At 43.9% G+C, this 24,974-nt stretch overlaps 1 protein-coding gene and 1 long non-coding RNA gene across 7 annotated transcripts in view; one reads left to right on the top strand and one right to left on the bottom strand.

Moving 5' to 3' along the window:
• Stat5b (signal transducer and activator of transcription 5B) overlaps positions 1-24,974 on the top strand; it is a 69,114-nt gene that overhangs the window by 25,316 nt on the left and 18,824 nt on the right. The window contains exons 1-5 of one of the 6 annotated variants that reach the window (XM_048365001.1): positions 1,226-1,385; positions 16,264-16,360; positions 19,629-19,785; positions 21,375-21,464; positions 22,120-22,294. In XM_048365001.1, the coding sequence (XP_048220958.1) occupies positions 1,361-1,385; positions 16,264-16,360; positions 19,629-19,785; positions 21,375-21,464; positions 22,120-22,294 (544 nt within the window). In that variant the 5' untranslated portion in view covers positions 1,226-1,360. Of the gene's footprint in view, positions 1-1,225; positions 1,386-15,240; positions 15,259-16,263; positions 16,402-19,628; positions 19,786-21,374; positions 21,465-22,119; positions 22,295-24,974 lie in introns of those variants that run through there. The other 5 variants (XM_048365000.1, XM_048364999.1, XM_048365002.1 and 2 more) reach the window with 5 other exon arrangements.
• On the bottom strand, positions 671-923 carry LOC125365133. Its single transcript, XR_007213652.1, has 2 exons — positions 891-923; positions 671-859 (listed from the first exon to the last, which is right to left on the bottom strand). It is a non-coding gene; the product is annotated as an uncharacterized LOC125365133 (long non-coding RNA).

Here is a 24,974-nt window from a genome sequence, read left to right as displayed (position 1 = left end):
TGCGCAGCTTGATTTGGCCTCAGCAATACACTCAGAAGTTTTTCCTTGAACCCTAAATTCTCTTCATGTCAAACTCAGAGTGTTTTCAGACAGGAGTGAAGCGTTTTCCACCATCAAAGCCCAGACTGCTTAGAACAAGGGCTTGTCTCTCAAAAGGCCTGGTGTCTCTGTTGCCACCACAACCTGCCAGTGACGTGATAGAAACCACACTGAGCCCCATGGCCCGCGGTGGCCCAGCGCAGGGACCTATCACAGCCTCGTACAAGTTGTATGTAGACAGTTAAGGCAGGAATGGATCCGGTTGAGAAAATTTTAAACCTTCATTTTCCCTTCCTTCACTTTGATACTCAGAAGGACCTAATGTGGCCGCCTCTAGGAAAATTGTAGTCTTTCTTGTCATTTAACGTTCTCTTGATTTTAGCAAGTCCATGAAAGAATATAGTGTTGTTCCTTTGGGAGGGGGCAGGGGCTGATGTAGAGTCTTCAATATTATTCCATGTTTGCTACCCAAAGAAGAATTTTAAATCTTGTTTTCTTTCCAAGGCCTTTTCCCATTTGGTTATTTGTTTTATATGTCTTTTCTCCATGCCTTGACCTAGGATACTATATATTCATTGGTTGTCAGCACTGAGGCTCGTGAAGGACTTAAAATATGAGACAGCTGTTTTTCGTTTGAGAAGAAGAATGGCTGAAAATGTATTTTAAAATGCCAGTCAACTAGAGCCCTAATATGTTGCACTTATTATCATCAAGATACTATCTTCTAGATGGAGGCTTGTGGAACATTTGCGTGAGAATCTAGGGAGGCCTGTTCTTTTCCCTCATATGTAAGCTCAGGCTAGCCTGGCGATCTGTCACACTTCTTCTGCCGTTTCAACTGTGTAGCTCACGTGATCGTGGCCGCCTCTAACTTAGGCTAGTGATATATACTTAGATAGCATGGGCTCTGAGTCTCACATTGGCTTTGTTTTTCTTTGGAGCTTTACTGGAAACCAAATGCTGTTGCGTACTAGCTGCAGAGGCAGGAGAGGAAGTTGGCAAGAATTTACTGCTTTCTGTTTGGGCTGTTGGAGGCAGCTGACCTTTCGGAAGGAAATCGCTGCTCTTTGGTTCTTCCTGTAGCAGTGCAGCCTGTAAACGCGCACATGCACAGAGGGTTCGGCCGCTGCTGCCGGGGCCACGAGCTGTTTAGTTAAGACATGGGAGCTTGAGTGCTGGGCAGTAAGGAGCGGGCACTCGGGTTCACGGACCTAAGTTGTGTTCAGATATCCTAGTACAAGTGTAGAAAGAGCAAACATGTTTTTCAGAATAGTCAGTTTTGGCAAACGTGGCTGCTTTTGATTGTCAAGACCTAGTGTTAATGGTGCAGTATATGAGGACACCTGGTTGGTACAATTTTTAATTCATGGGAACACTAAATGTCCTGATAACTGTATTGTTTCATATACCTAAATAAACTTTTTGTTTTCCCTGACAGGATAAACTTGTAGATTTCTAAGACACAAGCTCTTATTCAAATGTTATTTTGTCCCAGAATTAGAATGAGTTGTTGTTGTTTTAGTTTTTCTCTTTTTGGGGGGTGGGGTGGGTAGGGAGATAGCATGCCTCAGGCATGCTAGGCAAGTGTTCTACTCTACTCGTTGGGTCTACTTTTTCTACAGGACTTGTTTTACTGAACTACTTGATAGTGCTGGGATTGTGTACCGAATGCTGTATTCAATCAGAGCTAGGAGCCGGTGGCTCATATGTAATACTACGTACTCAGGGGGCTGAGATCCAGAAAATCATAATTAGAAGCCAGCTAAGGCAAAAAGTTTATCAAATCCCATCTCCAAAATATCCAGCAAAAAAAAGCAGGACAGGATGGGGCTGGGAATGTGGGCGTAGTGGTAGTGTGCTTGACTACCATGCATGAAGCCCTGGGTTCGAGTCCTCAGCACCACATACACAGAAAAAGCCAGAAGTGGTGCTGTGGCTCAAATGGTAGAGTGCTAGCTGTGAGCAAAAAAGAAGCTCAGGGACAGTGCTCAGGCGGAGTTCAAGCTCCAGGACTGGCAAAAAAAAAAAAAAAAAAAAAAGCACAGGACAGAAAGCATGACTCAGATGGCAGAGCACCACCTGAACAAAAGGAACTGAGTTCAAACCCCACTACTGCAAGTAAGGAAATAAATAAATAAATAAATAAATAAATAGAAGAAGAAAGAAAGGTTTATTCATGCTGCGTAAGTGGAATACCTCCTAGTAAGCAAAGGAATTAGCCCATGAAGCATTTCTTTTTCAAGGAAGATATTGTAGTATTTTGCTATTTTAACCAAAATATATTTAGGCTAATTTTTAATCTTGTTAGGTGCAAGGTTTTATATTCTTACAAGTTACTTACATACTGTCTTTAGGCAAAAATGAAGTTAGATAATTCAGAGTAAGTGCACAGAACATGGCTGTTAGAAAAGAGGGCGAAATGCCATATTCTGCATTTGGTTTGGGCTCAGTGGCTAAATGTGCTTTTCCATTCTATTATTGGTCTCTTTCCTGGAGTTACTGTCAATGGCAGAGGTTGCCGGGCAGTGGTTTGCAGTGCTGAGCATATGAGATGGCAGGAAAGTCATCCGAGGGCTTCCTTAGCCCAACCTCCCTGTGACTGAACAATCTAAGGAGCCTCTGCCTCGATTGTCCAAATAAGTAAGTAAAGCTGGCACAATTCCTGCCAGTTCTTTGGCCTTTGAGTAAGAGCTAGGTTAGGAACTAGCTTAGGGTTTCTGTGATTTCCTCTTGTCCCAACAGCTTTCTGGAGGCCTTGAATTGTTGAGCTTGAACTTTCCAGGGCCTTCATGCAGGCTTGTCATATCCAGGGGTGGCATTCCAGGTGCAGGAAGCTGTCTGTCTATCTGTCTGTCTGTATCTGTCTGTCTATCTATCTGTCTACCCACCCACCCATCCATCCATCTATCTTTTAAAGGAATTATTGTACTGTTATAAGTGGTTTTCTTTGTATTTTGTTGTTTTTATAGTTAGTTTAGTTACACCAGAGATGAGAAGAGATCCACAAATAGATGTTAGAATTACAAATTAACCATAGCTATGAAGAGTCTTCAGTCACTTCAAGAAAGTACGTTTAATTGGTGTATTTGAAAGTGTTAGAAAATCATTTCTTTTAAATAATAGCATATTTTTACTGTTTCATGTCCTGCTCTAAAGGCTACGTAGTTTGTAAGACAGTTTCATAAACTGGGAAATACTGCTTCCTATGTTTTTGCATGCCCCTTTAAATCTGGTTCAGTAGTACCTATCGTCGTGAAAATTAATTATTTATCTATTTAATTTTTTTTTGCCAGTCCTGGGCCTTGAACTCAGGGCCTGAGCACTGCCTCTGGCTTTTTTTGCTCAAGGGTAGCACTCTGCCACTTGAGCCACAGCGCCACTTCTGGCCTTTTCTATATATGTGGTGCTGAGGAATTGAACCTAGGGCTTCATGTATACAAGGCAAGTACACTTGCCAGTAGGCCATATTCCCAGCCCCATGAAAATTAATTTTATATTTCAAATTATACATTTTTTTGTTGGTTGTGAGGCTTGAACCCAGGGTCTGGGTGCTGTCCCTGAGCTTTTTTTTTTTTTTTTTTTTTCCAGTTGTGAGGCTTGCACTCAGGGCCTGAGCACTGTCCCTGAGCTTCTTTTTGCTCAAGGCTAGCACTCTACCTCTTGAGCCATAGTGCCACTTCCAGTTTTTTCTGCTTATGTAGTGCTGAGGAAATGAACCCAGGACTTTTTGCATGCTAGGCAAGCACTCTACCACTAAGCCACATTCTCAGTCTCCGAGCTTCTTTTGATCAAGACTAATACTCTACCACTTTGAGCCACAGTGCCATTTCTGGGTTTCTTTTGTTTTTTTTGTTTTTTTTTGCCAGTCCTGGGGCTTGGACTCAGGGCCTGAGCACTGTCCTTGGCTTCTTTTGCTCAAGGCTAGCACTCTGCCACTTGAGCCACAGCGCTACTTCTTACCGTTTTCTGTATGTGTAGTGCTGGGGAATTGAACCCAGGGCTCCATGTATAAGAGGCAAGCACTCTTGCCACTAGGCTATATCCCCAGCCCCCATTTCTGGTTTTTGAGTGGTTAATTGGAGATAAGAATCTCACAGGGACTTTTCAGCCAAGGCTTTGAAACACAATCCTCAGATCTCAGCCTCCTCAGTAGCTAGGATTATAGGCAAGAACCATTGGTCCCCGCAAATTATACATTTTTAAATTTAATGGTTATGTAAAAAAAAAATACCTCGACTTCTCCTTCCCATGTTGAACACACACTGTATCCCTAAGCTACATCTCCAGCTCTCATGTTTTGCATTTTGAATGAAATCAAATAAATTGAAAATCAAAGAACTTTACCCAAAAAAGCATACCCAAACTCCCTCACCTAAGTAGAAAAGAAGACATTTCTCTAATACCTTTCTTTAATATGCATATTGTACACATTTCTTTATTTAACATGCTCCTAATGATACTGTAAGAAGATGTGTCTAGGGTTGGAGACTTGCCCTAAGTGAGGGACAGCCACAAGCAAGCTGAGCAAAAGTGCAAGACATTGAGCTCAAGGTCAGGAAATAGGAAGGAAGGAAAAGAAAGGAAGGAAAAAAGGAAAGAAAGGAAGTATGGAAGGGAGGGAGGGTGGTAGAGGGAAGGGGGAAGAAGGGAGGGAGGGAAAGAAGAAAGAAAGAGAGGAGAGAGTGGGGGAAGGAGGGAGGGAAACAAAGATGTGTCTACATGCCCTTTATATTTTAGCACAGCTTCTATATTTCATTTAGGTGCATACACATTACTTCTTTATACTAATCAATTATGATTTCACCATTCCCCTGTTTTGGATATTTAAATTGCTTCCAGTATCTCTCAGTTGTATATTATGCTATTCAAGTCATTAGTGATACAATTTAAGTAGTTATACTATTTAACTAGTGAGTGTTCCTGGGAGTTGACCTGGTGTGAGACATTGCTCAAAGCAAACTTTGCTAAGTGGAAACTTAATGCTGTAATTGTCAGTGGTAAGAAGGAGGCTGTGGACTTTAATGAGGAAAACATTGGGAATGTGTTTATTTTTCCATAACGCACATAGTCATTATTTGTGGGCTACAGCAAATGTTTTCAGTCATCTGGAAAATGGTCTTGTTGCAACTTCTTCACTGATGGATTGTTCAAGTGGCTGGTTGGATAGGAAGCAGGGACTATAATGTATGTGTAGGGATGCTGGCATCACCCAGCTGCAACCCCACTGCTGACAGGTCTGGATTTATTTATTTGTTTGTTTGTCTATTGCCAGTCCTGGGGCTTGAACTCAGGGCCTGGGCACTGTCTCTGAGCTTCTTTTGCACAAGGCTAGTGCTCTACCACCTCAGCCACGGCGCCACTTGGAGCATTTTCTGTTTATGTGATACTGAGGAATTGAACCCAGGGCTTGATGCATGGTAGGCAAGCACTCTTACTACTAAACCACATTCCTAGTCCAGGTCCAGATTTTATGTGCTGCTAGGGAACATTTCAAGATGAGAGTCAAGTCCGCCTCACCGCTTTTATTTATTTTTTTAATTCTTGTTGGAATTTTTCCCTTCATTTTGATTTAAAAAAAATTACTGTCATAGGAAGCTGAAAGAGTAAAACAAGCAGCACTCAGATTTTGCCTTGATTGACCAACTGTGAGCCGTTTTATTTGCCTTGCCTCTCTCCCCACCACCACCATGTTCTTCCCTTCTCCTTTAAAGGAACCATGCAGACACAAGAGCTCTCTCCAGTCAATCTCAATGCCTTCACCACCCTCAAGAAATTAACACTGATACAGGACATATTTAAATGTTCTCCACTTATGCTTTCCCTAGTTATTGTGCCTCTGTGGTCTCTTTCTTGCTCATTCATTCTCTGCGCTGCGGCTTGGACTTAAGGCCTCGAACTTGAGCTTGCTTGCTCAACTTCCTTGTGCAACTTCCACTGCCACTTGAGCCATGCCTCCCGTCAAGCTTTTTTTTTTTTTAGTGATTTTGGAGATGGAGTCTAATGGACTTTTTTCTCATTCTCATGAGTAGCTAGGATTATAGGCTTTGTAGTCTCTTGTTTACTACAACAGTACTTCTGCTTTTTGTGTTTGTTTTGGGCATTCATGTGAGTTCCATAATTTGGATGATTCTGGTATTTAGTTGATTGTTAATTGTTTCTTCATATTTCTCGATAATTTGTTTTTTTGGTGTGTGTGTGTGTGTGTGTGTGTGTGTGTCAGTTCTGAGGCTTGAACTCACAGTCTCCTGTGTAGCTAAGATTTTAAGCCTGAGTCACTGGCACTTGGCTTATAATTTGGTTTTTGTATTCTTTTCCACATGTCACCTGGTGTCCGTTTGTCTTGATTGGGAATGTCTGATCACTTGGTTAGGATATTGTTCCCCACATTTATCCACTTTTCCCTTTTGTGAATCATTAAGGAACGTGTGAGGTAGTTTTGCCAGTATATGAACATCCTGTTCCCAACAACTGTCAGTCACTGCTTGGTCCTCGCAGCGATAATGTATTCCTGTGTGGCTCCACTCTGTTTTTGAGATTGTACATTTTTTCCCCCAAGGCCTTATCTTTAGGTGGGAATTGAATTGTGAGAGCCCACTGGTGAAAGCCTGATTTTTATATTTAGCAAGAAGCTCTCTTTCTCCCCTCTCATTGGGCCCCCTTGCCTCCTCTTTCGCTCCTTCCCAAAGCAGTGTGCAATGACTCGGCTGTGACGAGAAGATTTATGATTGTCTTCACAGAATGCTTTCATCTTTAAGTTGCTTGGGCAAATTTCCTTGTTTGTTGTTGTTGTTGTTGTGTGTGTGTGCCAAATACTTTATTCTTTCTGTTCCTTTCCCATCTGTTTAATAATATGATTCTTTATTTTTTTTTTAAAGCAGATGGGCTTCCTGATTGTTTATAAGGCAGTGTTTAGATCTTTTTCTTTCTTCTTCTTCTTTTTAAGGCACAAATGGCTCCTGGTGTTGACCTACTTTTAGATGTGGTCATTTTACTCTAACCTTCAGTTTTGATGTCAGGCCAAGTTTAGAATGTGTAAAGTCATAATCCTTTATTATTGAAATTTAATATTCTTCTGGCCTTCAAGGCAACCACCACATAGGAGCTTACTGTGACACAGTCAGCATGTCCAGGGACCCGGCTCCCAGCGCTCTGTTCCAAGTCCTTCAGTCATCCGTGGGTGCTAGTATGTGCAACCGCGCTGGGTGCTGGCTCCTTGCCTTGGGCTTTGCAGACCAGAAGCAACATTTGTTCATCTATTTCATCTGCAAACCAGCCCTAGCTTTGCCAGAATCAAAGCCTTGCAATATTAACGCGCTTATTCAAATTTCTTATTGTTGTTCTTCAAATTACACAATGCAACAGAAATATGGAAGAAGTACAGAAAATAATATGACAGGTCACCACAAATCCTCAGGACCCAGGCGGTGTGGTGCAGGGGGTTCAGATGCAGGCTCTGGGGTGAGGTCAGCCCCACCTGGGCCTTAGTATATAGGACTGGGGACAACTGCTCACCTTTCCTTTCAGGAGTAACTTCACTGGGTTAGAATTGCATATCACGTACCTTGTTTTTGCTTTTATGTTTGTTTGTATGTTTGGCACAGGGATTTGACTTCAGGGCTTTGTGCTTGCTAGGTAGGAACTCTATGGCTTCAACCTATTTTCCCTGGTTATTTTCGAGGTAGGATCTTACTTTTTTGCCCAAGCTAGTCTCCATTTTATATACCCCACTGTAACTGGGATGACAAATATGTGCCAACATGCCAAGCCTTTTCTGTTGAGAGAGTATCTTGAGAACTTTTTACCCAGGCTGACCTGGAACTGTGACCCTCCCAAATCATATACCATTTTGATACACATACAACCGAGTGGTTTGTAGTATGTTTTCAGAGTTGTACAACCATCACCACTATTTAATTAACTTAATTAACATTTTTATCATTCTCCCCAAACTCTGACCTGTTAGCAGTCACTCCCCATTTCCTCCTCTACCAAATCCATTTTCTGTCTCTCTGCATTTGCCTTGTAGACATTTCATGACATGGAAACACAAAACATATGGCCTTTTGTGTCTGTCTTTGTGTGTGTGTGTGTGTGTGTGTGTGCGTGCTGGGGTTTGAACTCAGGGCCTGGGCGCTGTCCCTGAGCTGCTTTTTCTCAAGGTTAGTGCTCTACCACTTGAGTTATAGCTCCACGTCTGGCTTTTTTGGTAGTTTATTAGATATAAGAGTCTCATGGACTTTTCCTGCCTGGCAGGCTTCAAACCTCAATCCTCAGATCTCAGCTTCCTCAGCATCTAGGATTACAGGCATGAGCTTTCAGTGCCCAGCTTTCCTCCACTTTTTATAATGTTTTCAAGGTCTGTCCATATTTTTAGCATATATCAGGACTTCATTTCTCTTTTTGGTTGTTGTTTTGCTTTATGGTGCTAGGGATTGAACTCAGGGCCTTGCACATGCTAGACAAACTCTCTGTTCCTGAGCTACATCCCTAGTCCAAGACTTAACTTGTTTTTTGTTACACTGGTGTTTGAAGTCAGGGCTTCATACTTGTTAAACAGGTGCTGTACCACTGAACCACGCCTTCAACCCTCAACCTTATTTTTATGTTTGTTGCTAATGATTCATAGAGGAGTATAATAAATGAATGGTTCAGCTCTCACTGTGTGTCCATGATACTGTGAGTAGCAGGATGCAGATGTGATCTCATCCTTGGGCAAAGTGAGTAAAGGCCTGGCTCTCTGGCAGCATGATCTCTGCTGCTACAACACACCTGAATGGGCGTTCTCTCTCTTACACACACACACACACACACACACACTTGTGCTTAAACTCAAGGCCTCATGCTCTCACTTGTTTATTTTGCAAAAACGTTGGCACTCTACCCCTTGAGCCATAACCTCCACTTCCAGCTTTCTGCTGGCTACTTTGACATAAGAGCCTCACAGACTTTCCTGCCCCCACTGGCTTTGAACCATGACCATGATCCTCAGATCTCAGCCCCCTGAGTAGCTAGGATTACTAGCATGAACTACCAGCTTCTGGCTAGTGTGTGTGTGCGCACGCACGCGCATACATGTGCTGTTGCCAGGGCCTGAACACATGAGGTCTCTTTCTTTTGGGGTTTTGCACATGTGTGGCAAAGCCTTGTTCTTGGTACACTCCCTTCACCCTTTACAACTCTCACTTCTCTTGTTCGGAGGACAGAGAACAGAACTCCCAGTGCCTTTCTTTACCTCCCCATGGTTCTTGTCTGTAGAAGTCCTTGTGCCAATAAATTAATTCAGAAATTAAATTCAGAAAAATGAATTCAGAAATTAAAAATAACCTATGAAAAAGGAGCTCAAATTCATCCTGAAGGTATTGGTTAAAGACAAGGATGGCAAGGATGGTAAGAGCTGTTCATCAAAGGATTGATCTGGGAAAGAAAGTTCATTTTGCTTAGTGAAAATTGGAGGTGTTGGGGGAAGAAAGCCTTTTTTGTTGGGGGGGGTGGGTGCCAGTCTTGGGGCTGGAACTCAGGGCCTGGATATATGCTGTCCCTGAGCCTTTTCTGCTCAGGGCTAGCTAACATTCCACCACTTGAGCCACAGCTCCACTTCTAATTTTTTTTTTTTTCTTGGCCAGTCCTGGGCCTTGGACTCAGGGCCTGAGCATTGTCCCTGGCTTCTTTTTGCTCAAGGCTAGCACTCTGCCACTTGAGCCACAGCGCCCCTTCTGGCTGTTTTCCATATATGTGGTGCTGGGGAATCAAACCGAGAGCTTCATGTGTAGGAGGCAAACACTTTTGCCACTAGGCCATATTCCCAGCCCCCACTTCTACTTTTTGATGGTTAATTGGAGATTAAGAGTCTCATGGATTTCCCTGCCTGGGCTGGCTTTGAACCAAGATCCTCAGATCTTAGCCTCCTGAGTAGCTAGGATTGCAGGCGTGTGCCACCAATGACCAGCCAGGAAGCCTCTTTAGAACACATTAAGTAAAAGGATCACAATGAGCACCCCCAGGCACCCTGCTTTAAGTGTTTGTAGAATCCACTCCTTCTTGCTGACACCTCTCAAGTGACTTGTAGAGTACTATTGCCACTACAAGTAAAAAAGAAAAAAAATGGAGACGCCTAAGAGGTCAGACCTTTGCAGGCCTGTGTTTAGGTGCATTGAGCATGAACCCCTGTGTAGAGATGGCAATGAGTTGTGGTGGATAAGGATGAAGGGATGGGAAATAGACATTCTAAATGCTTTGAATGATGTGTATGAGTTCAGCAAACAAAACCTCTCCCTGTACATCTCAGCCCCGACCCCTATGCTAAGATGGAGTCCACCTATGTAGTTAGTTGCCCTGTGTTCATTGGGAGCAGTTGACCATCAGGGCACCCCACAACAATGTCAGTGAGACCGGTCCCAGGAATTCTGGGAATCTTCAGGGAGGAGACAGAGTAATTCTTTGTGAATGTTTATATTTTACTTGTAAAAGAGATAAAGAGAAATGACTGACCCAAAAAAAGTGTGATTGAGACAAGATTATCTCTAAGTCCTACCCTCTTCTATCTTTTACTGTAATAGGCATTCACCTGTATGGTTTTCAGTAAGCCTGTCACATTGCGACTGGTTAGACATTGGGACTTTTATATTAGCAGGTGTCTCCTTGCCCTTGGATATATTCAGAACTATGAGGTCAGGGTGGGTGCCTGGGCGCTCACCAGCCCTCTGTGTCCAGGACTGCTTGGGCTTCCTGTGGAATGTTTATGAATACTCAGGAGCCTGACGATGCAGAGCTCAATTGGTTCTGATCTCTGGTCTAAAGATACAATAGTGAATACATTCCCCAGTCTTTCGAGAAGCCCGAGATGACTTACCAAAGATACAAACCACTTCCCTTGTCAGCACGTCATGCAGTGAAGACGGAACTGCCTGTAAATAAGCAGAGGAGAGCCTGTATGTGGGACAGTGGAGGTTGAGAGAGAGAGAGAGAGAGAGAGAGAGAAGCATTTGATGGATGGATAAGTAGTAGGACAAGAGACAGAGGTCAGCTTATACCTGTATGGACATAGCCTAATTAATGATGGTGAAGATTCTGACGTGTATGAAGAAAAACATTCTAGGTTTTATTCATATAAACTGGAGAGTGGGGGAGCTTTTTTTTTCTTTTTCTAAAGTGAGTATTTTAAATGATTTCATGATTATCTCAGTAAGTCATTTCAGATTCCATGGGTATATAAATCTCAGTTTAAAAGTAAAATGCACTGGGTACTAGTGGCTAACAGCTGAAATCCCTAGCTGCTCAGAAGGCTGAGATCTGAGAATCAAGATTGGAATCCAGTCGGGGCTGGAAAAGTCCTTGAGACTCTTATCTCCCATTAATTGCCAAAAAAGATAGAAGTGGAGCTGTGGCTCCAGTGATAGAATGCTAACCTGCAGCAAAGAAAGCTCAAGGACATCAAGCTCCCAAGGCCTAAGGTCAAGCCCTGGGACAGGCACAAAAGAAAACAAACCAATAGGTGATTCTGTATCATTTAGTGTACCTTTATTGCACATTAAAATCGTAAAATTTAATTTACAAAGGTGAACGTATATATGGGAAACTGATATTTCCATACACCGGTGCAACATGTCATGATCAGATCAGAGTGATTGGTATATCCATCACTTTAAACATCAAATCTCTTCTTTGTGTTAGGAACACTCAGAATCTTTTCTTAAATTTAATTTTATTGTCAAGGTGATCTACAGAGGGGTTGCAGTTATATACATAAGGTATTGGGTACATTTCTTGTCATACTCGTCAGAATCTTTTTGTTTGTTTGTTTGTTTTTTTTTTGCCAGTCCTGGGCCTTGGACTCAGGGCCTGAGCACTGTCCGTGGCTTCTTCTCGCTCAAGGCTAGCACTCTGCCGCTTGAGCCACAGCACCGCTTCTGGCGGTTTTCTGTATATGTGGTGCTGGGGAATCGAACCTAGGGCCTCGTGTATCCGAGGCAGGCACTCTTGCCACTAGGCCATATCCCCAGCCCCTCGTCAGAATCTTTTTATTAGCTATTTGTTACACATGCTTGACTAGTCATAAGCAAAGTCAACTTTCTAGCTCTTACCAAAACATTTTTATGTATGAAAGGTATATTGCATTTATCAAAATAAGATAGTTCTTGCCACTTTATGTTTATCAGCCATTATCCTGCAGATAGCACACAATTTTAGATAATAACTACTATGACACGTTTTATAATTAGGATCAGAAAAACATTCTGACCACTGGTGAGGGCTCAGCATTCTACTCTTGGGTATAAGCTAACTACTAATACAAAACTTAAATGGTGTGAAAGGCCAGGAGTGGTGGGGCATGCCTGTAATCTCAGTGGTTTCTGGAGCTGAGGCAGGATGATGATGAGTTTTAGAAAAGACTGAGCTACACAGTGAGACCTTATTTTTTAAAATATAATAAAAGAGATGAGTGCTGGTGATTCATGCCTGTAATCCTAGATAATCAGGAAACTGAAACCTGAAGATCTTGGCTTAAAGTCATCCCAGGCAAGAAAGTCCATAAGATTCTTAGCCCCAATTAACCACCAAGAAGCTTAAAGTGGAACTGTGGCTCAAGTGGTAGAGCACCAGCTTCGACTAAATAAGCTTGAGGACAACACCTGCGCTCTGAGTTTAATCTCTAGTAATGGCACCAAAAAAAGTATTAAATTTGTTTAGTATCCTTACATGCATGGCATATCACTATGATATTTCTTTCTTAAAACAGAAATAGACTCTTGTAATATCGTTGTCCAACAGGACATGGGAGATATTTATTTATGTGTTTATTCACTTAACATATTTTTTTTTCTGTTGGTCATGGCACTTGAACTCTGGGCCTGGGCACTGTCTCTGAGTTCTTCAGCTCATGGTTAACACCCTACCACTTGAGCCACAGTGCCATTTGTGGTTTTCTGGTGGTTAATTGGAGATAAGAATCTCACTGATTTTCCTACCTGGCCTGGCTTTGAACCACAATCCTCAGATCTGAGCCTCCTGAGTATCTAGGATTACAGGCGTGAGCCACTGGCTCAGCAAATATTTAGGGACCATTTTCTACTGGGTACTGGCGACACGGGAGTGAATAAGATGTGCCCTGTTTGGGGGTGCTAGTGGCTCACACCTGTAGTCCTAGCTACTGAGGAGACTGAGATTTGAGTATCGCCGTTGGAAGCTAGCCTGGGCAGGAAAAAATATGAGACTTGCATCTCCAGTTAACCACCAGAAAACTACCAGTGATGTTGGTGGGTCAACATGGTAGAGTGCTAATCTTGAACAAAAAAAAAGTTCAAGGGACAGTGCCCAGGCCCTAAGTTCAAGCCCCATGATCAACAACAAAAATGTGCCCACTTAAGTGCAATTGCAAAAAACTAAAAGGACAAATGACAGATTGTGGCATATCTTACTAAGGAACAAATAGACCGTTGTCAACCTAGACTCATCCAAATTATAAAATGTAACTGAGCAGCTATATTGAGATCTCCATCATTTTCATGCCTTCGCATTTCAAACTGGTGTTGTATTCCATCACATCTTGAAATTTTTGGAAAAGAACATCAGGCGCAGTGGTGGTTCACATTGCAACCCCAGCCCTTGGACGACTGAGGCAGGGGATGGTGAGTTCAAGGCCCTGCTGGGCTACATAGTAAAACAGTGTTTCAAAAAAAAAAAAGCTGATAGATCACCTGCAGTATGTGCAGTACATTTATACTAAAAGACAGTTCTTGTATGTCCAGCACTGTTCTCTGCCCAAGAGAACAGAAGAAAGTCACTGTCCACATGGTGACTTTACTCCAGTGAAGTCAGTAAGTAGATTCATGTCAGAAAGCCATCAGTGAGGAGAAAAGGATAGAGAATAACCAACAAACTACTTTATTTGCGTTGAATCAGCTCTTGCGTTTTTCTACTGCTTTCCTTTTTTCATGCTTTGGGTCAGTTCAGCTGATGAATTCAAACACAAGAGATCTTCATGTCTTCTGGTATCATTTACATGTTTGCTCATTAAGGGCGCTGTGGTGAGGTCCTGCTGCTCCCTTATGCTTTATGAAGGAAGATTATTGTTACCTCAGCTCTGCCCGCCCTTCCTTCCTTCCTTCCTTCCTTCCTTCCTTCCTTCCTTCCTTCCTTCCTTCCTTCCTTCCTTCCTTCCCTCCCTCCCTCCCTCCCTCCCTCCCTCCCTCCCTCCTTCCTTCCCTCCCTCCTTTCTTCCCTCCCTCCTTTCCTCCTTCCTTCCTTCCCTCCTTTCCTCCTTCTTTCCTTCTTTCTTCCATTGTTCATAAAGCATGATTTGGTGTATATTCTTCAGAGTCTTGAAATTGGACTTATATTAATGACAGTTTCTTGTGTGACTGTCTTCTGGGTGTATGATTATCAAGTGGACCTGCTTCTGGAGAGAGCTTTCTAGTCCTAGTGTTTCTTCTGGTGAACTCACAGGCACTGAACCTGATGTTTCACATGATCTCCCAGTGACCCCAGCCCTAAAGCCTAAAAGCCCTAAATAAAATCGGACACTGTTCAAGTGCTCTATAGTATCACACAAGTCTAAAAGAGGTAACTGGCATTCACCCTACACCTCATTGTTGGCTAACTGACTGCTCCCATAAATAGCTCAGTGTTACATGATCAGATGGCCACAACTAAGCAGAGGAGGGATTTTTTTTATTTCCTCATACACGCGTATGTGTGGTCTCTAGTGAACAAAATCCAGGTCCAACCCACTGGACTGGAACTGTAATGTCATTCTTAGGAGAATGGTGCAGATCAGTAGCTACGTCATTGTGGATAGGACTCAGGATAGCCCTACCTTATCCAAAACCCTACTTTCATGGAAAATAGAGCAAGATTTGGGTTTGATGTCCTTTGTTGTATAAAGTAATATTGCTACTGCTTAACTCCAGTCTGGATAATCCCAGAGGCTCTGCTGGGCATGTTAAAATGTCTCCAGTAAGTCTGAGGAAGCATCTTGGTGGTTTAATACAACCATTTTTCTGAAATCAAGAGCATATTAAAAAAATAATAAAACTACTTACTCACTATTAGAGTACAATGGTTAATGTTTTTAAAAAATTAGTTGTAATGTATTGTGTTTGTGTCTGAAAGAATTTTGTAGGCTATAATTCAGCAAAACATTTAACAAAACCTCTGGAGGTTTAACCTTGGTTATTTTACCTAACAGGTCTGTGCTCTCTGTGAGGAAGTGTTGCTACTTAGGTAACATGGTAATTCACAGGGTTTAGTCCATGCTACAGATATTTTCGCTTTTCTTTTACTGTGTTGTTTTGTTTTTGTTTCCCAAACAACTGGAAGTATGTCTCTTGCAATTCTTCTGATCAAAATATCAATTTGAGAATGATTCTTTAAAAATTTTCTCCATTGGGGCTGGGAACATGGCCTAGTGGCAAGAGTGCTTGCCTCATATACATGAAGCCCTGGGTTCGATTCCTCAGCACCACATATATAGAAAAGGCCAGAGGTGGCGCTGTGGCTCAAGTGGTAGAGTGCTAGCCTTGAGCGGGAAGAAGCCAGGGACAGTGCTCAGGCCCTGAGTCCAAGCCCCAGGACTGGCCAAAAAAACAAAACAAACAAAAAAGAAAAAAAATTTTCTCCGTGGATTATTTAGTAGACTGTTGAAGTGGTGGTTACAAAAGAGTAACTAGTTTTGCAACGAGCTTAGTTCTTTCCCCAAACTTTTGCTTATTGGACCTCCATTCAGTTGTAGTCACAGACCCAATTGAGTACTTTCCCATACCCCCACTGAGTTGTCTATATTTTGAAAACATTTTAAAGCTAAAGCTCAACTCAAGACTATTAATCTTCAGTCTATCCAAAGGACTAACATTTATATACTATGTGTGTGTGTGCGCGCATATGTGCCAGTACTGAGACTTGAACTCAGGACTTCATATTCTTGCTTGGCTTTCTCACTTAAGGCTAGTGCTCTGCCACTTGAGCGCCACTTCCAGCTTTTTGGTGGTTAATTAGAGATAAGAGTCTCATGGACTTTCATGCCCAGGCTGGCTTGGAACCTTGATCCTCAGACCTCAGCCTCCTGTATAGCTAGGATTACAGATGTGAGCCACCAGTGCCCAGCTTATCGTTTACTTTTAAACTGTGAATGTTTACTTCAATGGGTTTTTTTTTTTGGTGGGGGGGGGATAGTTTAAATACAATAAAAAGAAAAGACATTCAAACCATGGTTGTTTATTTACCCACCAGGTTGTGAACGATGGCCATGTGGATACAAGCCCAGCAGCTGCAAGGAGATGCCCTGCATCAGATGCAGGCCTTGTATGGCCAGCACTTTCCCATCGAGGTGCGGCATTATTTATCCCAGTGGATTGAAAGCCAGGCTTGGTAGGTGAACACAGCTTTTATATCCTATTATGTGAAGCACAAGAATAATGAACTTGATTAGAAAGATGTCGTGATGAAGACTTGAAAAGCTGTGTGTTTTGTATGATCCAGGAAGAGGTATTTAACTCTGTCATACGTTGAGAGGGGATAGGCTAACTCTTGGGATTTCTTTTCCTTTGTATTATTATATTTAAGTCGTTAGAGAAAGGAGAATCAATTCAACATAATCAGTTTATGAGAACAATGTATCTTGGTGGGTGCTACCCCTTCCATCATTGTGCCCCATCTCTGCTAATCCCACGGGCCATCTCCTTAACTCTTGGGATTTTTAAAAGCAGATTTTGTTAATAGTAAATGCTGGTTTAAAGTATTAAACAGGAACACACAGCTATGTTTTGGATGCCTGCAAGATGCCAGGCAAGCATTGCAGAGACAACGTTTTTGTTGTTGACAAAAGTGAAAGCTCTGGCCATGCACCAGTGGCTCACACCTATAATCCTCGCTATTCAGGAGTTTGAGATCTGAGGATTGCAGTTCAAAGCCAGCCTGGGCATTAAAGTCTATGAGACTCTTATCTCCAATTGACCACTAGAAAACTGGAAGTAGCACTGTGGCTCAAATGGTAGCGTGCTAGCCTTGAGCTGAAGAGTTCAGGGACAGCGCCTAGGCCCAGAGTTCAAGCCCCATGACTGACAAACGAAAGGAAGGGAGGGAGGGAGGGAAGGAAAGGAAAGGAAAGGAAAGGAAAGGAAGGAAGGAAGGAAGGAAGGAAGGAAGGAAGGAAGGAAGGAAGGAAGGAAGGAAGGAAGTTGAGAATGTCAAGTACACCTTTTTTAGTGCTTTTTTTCTGTTCCCTTTTCTTTCTTTCTTTTTTTTAGTTTACTGGTTTGGAGGATTAGGAAAATATTAGTAGGAAGCTTCTGTTGATTGAAATTTTCATTTAAGGAGAGTAGTTGAGCATTTGCTTAACATACGCAAGGACCTGGTTTTGATCCCTCAGCATCAAATAAACAAAAATACCCTACAAGAACAACTACAAATACTTATTTAGTTGGGCACACTGGTACATGCTTATAATCCTTGCTAATCAGGAGGCTGAGGCAGGAAGATCTCTTGGATCCAGAAATTTGAGATTATCCTGGGCAACATAGAATGATCCTGTCTCTAAAACAAACAGACTTCATTTAGCATATACTTTCCCATGTCGATTTCTTATTTGAGTGAATGTTAAAACAGACTTACGTTGATATTCAGAAGATCTACACTTTAGGCAGTGTTTTTTTTTTCTTAATGAGAAATCTTGAATTTTCTTGTTGAAGCTGTTTATGTAGTCTCTTTCTTAGACAGGAATTAGGTTTCCAAGTTAAGAACCAGACTTCAGTGAGACTTCTGCTTAGAGACTGGGCCTTCTTAGGAATGAGTTCCCCAGACGAGGAACAGACAGGCTTTTGTCTAATATGTATTGTTTTATTTAATATACAGAATGTGCATATTAAAATTTTGGCATTCTTCCCTACGTGATCCAAGCACAGATATGCATATGACATATAGTCTCAGTATGTTAGTGCACCTGTTGGTGCCTCTGGTTGAAATTAGTTGTTAACTTCAGAGATTTGGAGATGACAACCTTTTAGCTAGTACATCTCTTGTTTGGCTCCAGACCCAGTCGGCAGTAATTGGATGTTATTTCAGTCTGACAGCTGTTTAGTTTCTTCAGCGTGCTAAGGAATTCAGTGCTGCCCAGTAGCAATGTATTACCTAAGTTGTAGGATGAAAGAAAGATAGGGAGATAGGGAATCCTGTCACCAGCTGAATGTCTTTAAATTAATAAGGTCCTTAGACTGGTTTCACTTGTTCACTGGAAAAGTTAACATTGCCTCCAGTCCCAGATTGGCAGCTAATGATATAAGCACCTCACCTGTGTCAATACTCATACCAGGCACTTTCTGCCTTGATGTCTCATTTTCAGTGCTTAGAGGTCACTATTGCTTCACCTGTCTCTACTTATAAAGTACTTCTTGTGAGATTGGCAACAAAAGCATGCTTGAGGCTGGAAAGGACATGTAGAACAGTCTTGACCTTATGCCCCCTTCACACCCTTGAGAAATAACTATAAATGGGAAATTATCAGCTTATTTCCTTGAGCGTCCACAAAGCACGTTCTTTTCCCTTCACTTCTAGAAGCATTAGCTCCAAGCCAGCAGGAGCAGGAAAGAGAAAGGGGAGTGCATAGCGTAAAACAAAACAAATCAGAAAAGGAAGATATGAAAATATATTATACAGTCCAACTAGGGAAATTAAGAGATTATGAATCATGTAGACATTTTGTGAATCTGTGTTGAGCTCTCTCAAAATGTTTGCAATGAGCATGAGGAGAAATCATGTGCTTTGCTCTGCTTAACACTCAGGAGGAAGATGCAAGAGCATCTTTGAGTTTGAGACCAGCCTGGGCAACATAGGCAGACCATGTCTCAGGAAGAAAACAAAAAATCACTCTTTCTGGGTACTAGTGGCTCATGCCTATTTTACTAACTACTCAGATCTTCAGATCTCAGTTTGAAGCGGACCATGGGAAGGAAAGTCAATGAGACTTTTTGTTTTTTGCCAGTGCTGGGGCTTGGACTCAGGGCCTGAGCACTGTCCCTGGTTTCTTTTTGCTCAAGGCTAGCATTCTGCCCCTTGAGCCACGGCGCTACTTCTGGCCTTTTTGTATATATGTGGTGCTGAGAAATCAAACATTGGGCTTCATGTATACGAGGCAAGCACTCTTGCCCCTAGGCCATATTCCCAGCCCCTCAATGAGACTTTTATCTTCAGTGAACCATTGGCACTGTGGCTCAGGTGGTAGAGGACCAGCCAAGGGGGGTTAGAGGCATGGCTCAGTTGGTAGCGTGCCAGTGAGCAAAGTCAGCAGGTACTGAGTTCAAGTTCTGGTCTTATTTCTAAAAAAAAAAAAATAAACACAAAAGAACACTAGCTAAGAGACAGTGCCCAGGGCTCTGGGTTCAAGCCTCAGTACTGGAACACACACATACACACACACACACACGCACACACACACACACACAGTTTTGGACTGGGAATGCGGCTCAGTTGAAGTGTTGTTTGCCTAGCATGCCTGTGGCTTGGGTTTGAACACCAGCACCAAGAGAGAAAGAGATACAGGCTGCATTTGTACAGGTTCATGTGCATGTATGTGTACAGATTATGTAATTTTTTTCCCCTAGGGACTCAATAGATCTTGATAATCCACAGGAGAACATTAAGGCCACCCAGCTCCTGGAGGGCCTGGTGCAGGAGCTGCAGAAGAAGGCGGAGCACCAGGTGGGGGAAGATGGGTTTTTGCTGAAGATCAAGCTGGGACACTATGCCACGCAGCTGAAGGTGGGTGCGAAGGCTGGGCCACACTTCATCCTCCTTCCTTGGGAGGCTTCTTCCTTCACAAAGTACTCCTGTGGAGACTTTCATTCTCTCCTTTAACCCAGCATCGTGGAGTTACATGTTGTGTATTGAGTTATATGCACATGCCAGGTTCCAGTTGTTTTGGTTTTGCAGTATCAGCTTTTGTTTTTTTCAAAGCTCTTTTTTCAAAGTTAAAGAAAGTTGCAAGAATGATACCAATGGCTAGGAATATGGCCTAGTGGTAAAGTGCTCGCCTCGTATACATGAAGCCCTGGGTTCGATTCCTCAGCACCACATATATAGAGAAAAGCCGGAAGTGGCGCTGTGGCTCAAGTGGCAGAGTGCTAGCCTTGAGCAAAAGGAAGCCAGGGACAGTGCTCAGGCCCTGAGTTCAAGCCCCAGGACTGGCAAAAAAAAAAAAAAAGAATACTACCAAGAATATCAAGCAGGTGTGGTAGTACATGCCTGTGATTCCCGCATGTGGGAAGCTGAGGCAAGAAGATCACAAATCTGAGGCCAACCTGAACTACATAGCAAGACTGTGAAACAAAAAGAAAAAAGAAGGTACAGATAACTCCTACATTTGCATATTGCATCTAGTTATTGAATCTTTGCAATCTGCTTTAATCAGAATCCATTTGCAACCTTGATTTGTCTTTGACATTGACATTTAAAAATCATGCACTTACCCTTTAAGTCCGTCCTCCCTCCCTCCTTCCCTTCCTTCTTTCCTTCCTCCATCCCTCCCTCCCTCCTTCCCTCCCTCCCTCCCTCCCTCCCTCCCTTCTCCTTCTCCTTCTCCTTCTCCTTCTCCTTCTCCTTCTCCTTCTCCTTCTCCTTCTCCTTCTCCTTCTCCTTCTCCTTCTCCTTCTCCTTCTCCTTCTCCTTCTCCTTCTCCTTCTTCTTCTTCTTCTTCTTCTTCTTCTTCTTCTTCTTCTCTGTATCCTCTTTTCCTTTCTCTTTTGAGCTTTCTTTTTCTTTGTATTCTTTATAAGATGAAATGTTTCTATGTTGCCTAAGCTGGCCTCACGTTTCTGGGCTCAAGCACTCCTGCCTTAGCCTCCCAAGTAGCTGGCACTCCAAGCACATACCACCATTCTTAGTCTACCCCCTACCTTTCAATGGTACAGTGCTCCTCATTTGGGGTTTGGATTGTGCTATCTCTTACATTGCCCATCCCAGGTGGAATTCTACCTAAGTGACACTGTGTCCCTTCAGGGTGTCATGTCAAGCATATATGGCACCCGTCCTCCTCTCTTGGTGACAGTCATGTTGATTGCCCAGTCAAAAATGTTTGATTTCCTGTTTCTCATCTGGAGCAGCCTTTAAAAAACTTATTTACCTCATTTCTAAGAACACTGTTGCAGACTGGAGGCACATTAAAGTGCAAGAACTAACTGTACTTTAATTGGATTTTTCTACATCACACTTTGCTGTTCCTGTTGGAGTTGGAGCTGCGTGCTGCCCCTGAGTCTATCATCTCAGCTCCATGGGCACTCCCTGTCCCGAGGCAAGACTGTGCTCATGGCCTGGAGTGGAAAGAAGTGAGCTCTGCTCTTGCATTCTTTCAGAGCACATACGTCCGTTGCCCCATGGAGCTGGTCCGCTGCATCCGGCACATTCTGTACAACGAACAGAGGCTGGTCCGAGAAGCCAACAACGTGAGTGTCCCCAGTTGTGGGGAGAGGACCCTTCCTTACCCTTCATCGCTCTAGATCAACCTTGTCAAGATGACTCCGGGTGTACCTATAGGTATTTCTTTAGAGATTTGGTTTTAAATTATGCCATTCAGGTATGATGGCGCAGGGGAGGGTTCTTCATGTTCTCTGAGCCAGGTCACATAAATGGCTGGAGCCAAGTGGGCCTTGTATATGCCTGCAGCCTCTGGGTGCGCATGAGAAGTCTGGCTTCTTCCACTGCAAGAAGGTCTGGAGTAGGGACACAGATGGTGTGCTTCCTATGTGTCCCTACCATGAGCACAGTGAATGGCTCTTGGTCAGTGAACAGATGTGGGCTGTGGCTCTTCTACATTGGTAGGAGGACCAGGAGACACCTGGGGCACATTGAGGAAACTGAACCCCATTGGGAATACTCTGGTTTGGAAGCAGAAGTTCCCACTGCGTAGGGGCTGTGTTCTGTAGCGTCTCCTGCTTCTCTTCCCCTTTCCCACCCTGGTTCTCACAGGTGGTGTTTAATGACCCCAAACTTAGCTTTTGGGATCTTAGCCTGAAATAGGACTGGAACTGCCTTTTTCTGGGCATTACATCCAAAGGCCCCTCCCAAGCCGCTGCCCTGACTTTCTCCCCCCTCCCCCAGGGCAACTCTCCGGCTGGAAGTCTGGCTGATGCCATGTCCCAGAAGCACCTTCAGATCAACCAGACCTTTGAGGAGCTGCGACTGGTCACGCAGGACACAGAGAACGAGCTGAAGAAGCTGCAGCAGACCCAGGAGTACTTCATCATCCAGTACCAGGAGAGCCTGAGGATCCAGGGTAAGGCCGGGCAGCGGGTTGAGGGAGCCCTGTGCGTCCTGAGGGTGGGAGGGAGGACCAGGAGGCTGCTCCCATCATTGGCATTGAAGACAGCGCTGGGACAGGGGCTAGCTGGGGAAGACAGTTCCTTTTGGGGAGAAGAAGCTCACAACTTAAACAGCACAAGGCATAGTATTTGTATACAGTAAGCATTTTATAAATGTAGCCTTACGGTACTGTTAAGTACAAAATGCAAAATCACATTAGGGACTGGGAATGTGGCTTAGTGGTAGAGTGCTTGCCTAGCATGCTTGAAGCCCTGGTTTCGATTCCTCAGCACCACATAAACAGAAAAAGCTTGAAGTGGTACTGTGGCTCAAGTGGTAGAGCTTTAGCCTTGAACATAGAGAGGCTTAGGGACAGAGCTCAGGCCCTGAGTTCAAGGCCCAGGACCAGCCCAAACCCCCTAAAAATCACACATTTAGTTCATTGACAGTGGCTCACACCTGTAATCCTAGCTACTCACAAAGCAGCTGAGATGGGCTGGGGATATGGCCTAGTGGCAAGAGAGCTTGCCTCATATATATGAGGCCCTGGGTTCGATTCCCCAGCACCACATATACAGAAAAAAACGGCCAGAAGTGTTGCTGTGGCTCAATTGGCAGAGTGCTAGCCTTGAGCAAAAGGAAGCCAGGGACAGTGCTCAGGCCCTGAGTCCAAGGCCCAGGACTGGCCAAAAAAAACAAAGCAGCTGAGATCTGAGGATCAAGGTTTGCACCCACCCTAGGCAGACAAATCCAAGAGACTCGTATTTTCAATTAAACATGAAAAAGTCAACAATAGAGGCATTTATGGCTCAGGTGGTAGAGCACCACCTGTGAATGAGGCCCTGAGTTCAAGCCCTAGCTAGTAGAAATAAAAATTAAAAAAAAATAAAAGATCACATGTAGCCTGGTGCCAGTGGCTCATGCCTATAATCTCAGCTACTCGGGAGTTTGAGACCAGAGAATCAAGGTTGAAAGCCAGTCCATCAGACCCTTATCTCTAATTAACTGCTCCAAAACAGGCTAGAAGTGTAGCTGGGGCTCAAGTGGTAGAGCACTAGTCTTGAGCTCTGGGACAGTGCCCAAGCCCTGAGTTCAAGCCTCAGGAACAGCACAAAAAACAAACAACAACAAAACACTTGCTAGCATGCCAAAGGCCCTGGATTAGATTCCCAGCACTGCAAAACAATCTTTTTGTTTTTGTTTTTCCTTTTAAAACTTTTAAAGGGGTGTTATAGAGGCCAAGAAGCTGTGTCTGCTGTGACTGTTGTTTAATGTTCTGTGTAGTTGTTGGAGATATCATCTCTGACTGTGTACACTCATGCACACTCATGTGTACACTCAGCCAGTCATTGTAGACAACGTTCTCAAGCCTCTTATACAACTGCTTGCTTCATGGGACACAGAATTTCAGGACCTATCCTGAGGCTCTTGAGCCCCACCAGCGCCCCCTCTTGACCCCGGAGAAGGCTGGCAGTTTGGGTTTTCAGTGTCCTCTCCCTGCTCACGTGCCAGGCTCAGATTCTCTGAGGAGCCTCCCCACAGCGGTGAATGTGCATAGGACCTGTCGTCCAGGAGCCTGTGGGAGCTCCATCACAGAGCTGTCTCAACAGTATTTATTGACCTCTGGCCTTCCCAGATGAGAAATCTTTGAGAGGGAACTGTGTCATTTTTTACCTCTGTACCCCGAGGCTGAGCACAGTGACTGACACAAGGCAAATGTTGACTCAGTGTAGATAAATGGTTCCAGCATCTTCCATCTGAAAAGGACAGCTTCTTCCCTCACTGGGAACAGGAGGTTTCAGCATTGACTAGGACAAGGTTTATGATCTTGGATGTGGTTTTCTGCTGCCTGTGTGGGTTTGGCTTTGGATTCTGGTTGGGGTTGGTTGCATGTGCTGTCAGGTTGTCTCTCTCCAGCTCACAATTACACACAGAGACCAGGGCTGGGGATGTGGCCCAGTGCCAGAGCACTTGGCTGTCATGCACAAGAATCATGGGTCCATCCCCAGCACTGCAAACCAAAGCAAACAAAACACAGACTATGGATCTGTTTGTACAAGAGCAGGGCAAGCTCCACCAGTGGTAACCACGAGCTGCCCTGGCCTCCTTCCCAGATTGCCTGCACGTGGCCAGCAGGGACCTACCAGGGCCATTTGTATGGGAGGCTGGGCTCAGGTGTTGGGATCACCACTCCTTCCCTGAGGAGGGGACAAGGGCAGGACTGCAGAGGGAACCGTCAGCATTCTCTGCTATGTTCTGAGTCTGAATAAGACTCCAGCCATTCCTGAGCCCCAGTTCTGGGCTTTTCTTGGCTGTCTAGCATTGCTTTCATCCATGCCTGGGGCAGGGACTGGGTCAGTGTGACATGGTACCCAGAGACCAGCCAGGGAATCCAGCAGGACATGTCCGGGCACACGTGGTCCTGATTCTCTGAACGAGGCTGCCAGTGCTGGAGGGCTGTGGGGAGGAGCAATGGCCCCAGCACTCAGGACACGGGTTGGGGGGTGGGGTGGACACTGGTTGGGGGTGGGGTTCAAGCAGGAGGGTGGACAGGTGGCTTCGACTCTGCATTACTGGATTTCTAAGCAGGATTAGGTGTTCTTGCCTTCCTCTTTCCACCTAAGCGCTGATGAGGAGGGAAGCTTCCTCTTTCT

The sequence above is a fragment of the Perognathus longimembris genome, chromosome 17 (genome assembly GCF_023159225.1).
Source record: "Perognathus longimembris pacificus isolate PPM17 chromosome 17, ASM2315922v1, whole genome shotgun sequence".
Taxonomy (NCBI): Eukaryota; Metazoa; Chordata; class Mammalia; order Rodentia; family Heteromyidae; genus Perognathus; species Perognathus longimembris.
This window is presented reverse-complemented; position numbering and strand designations above follow the sequence as displayed.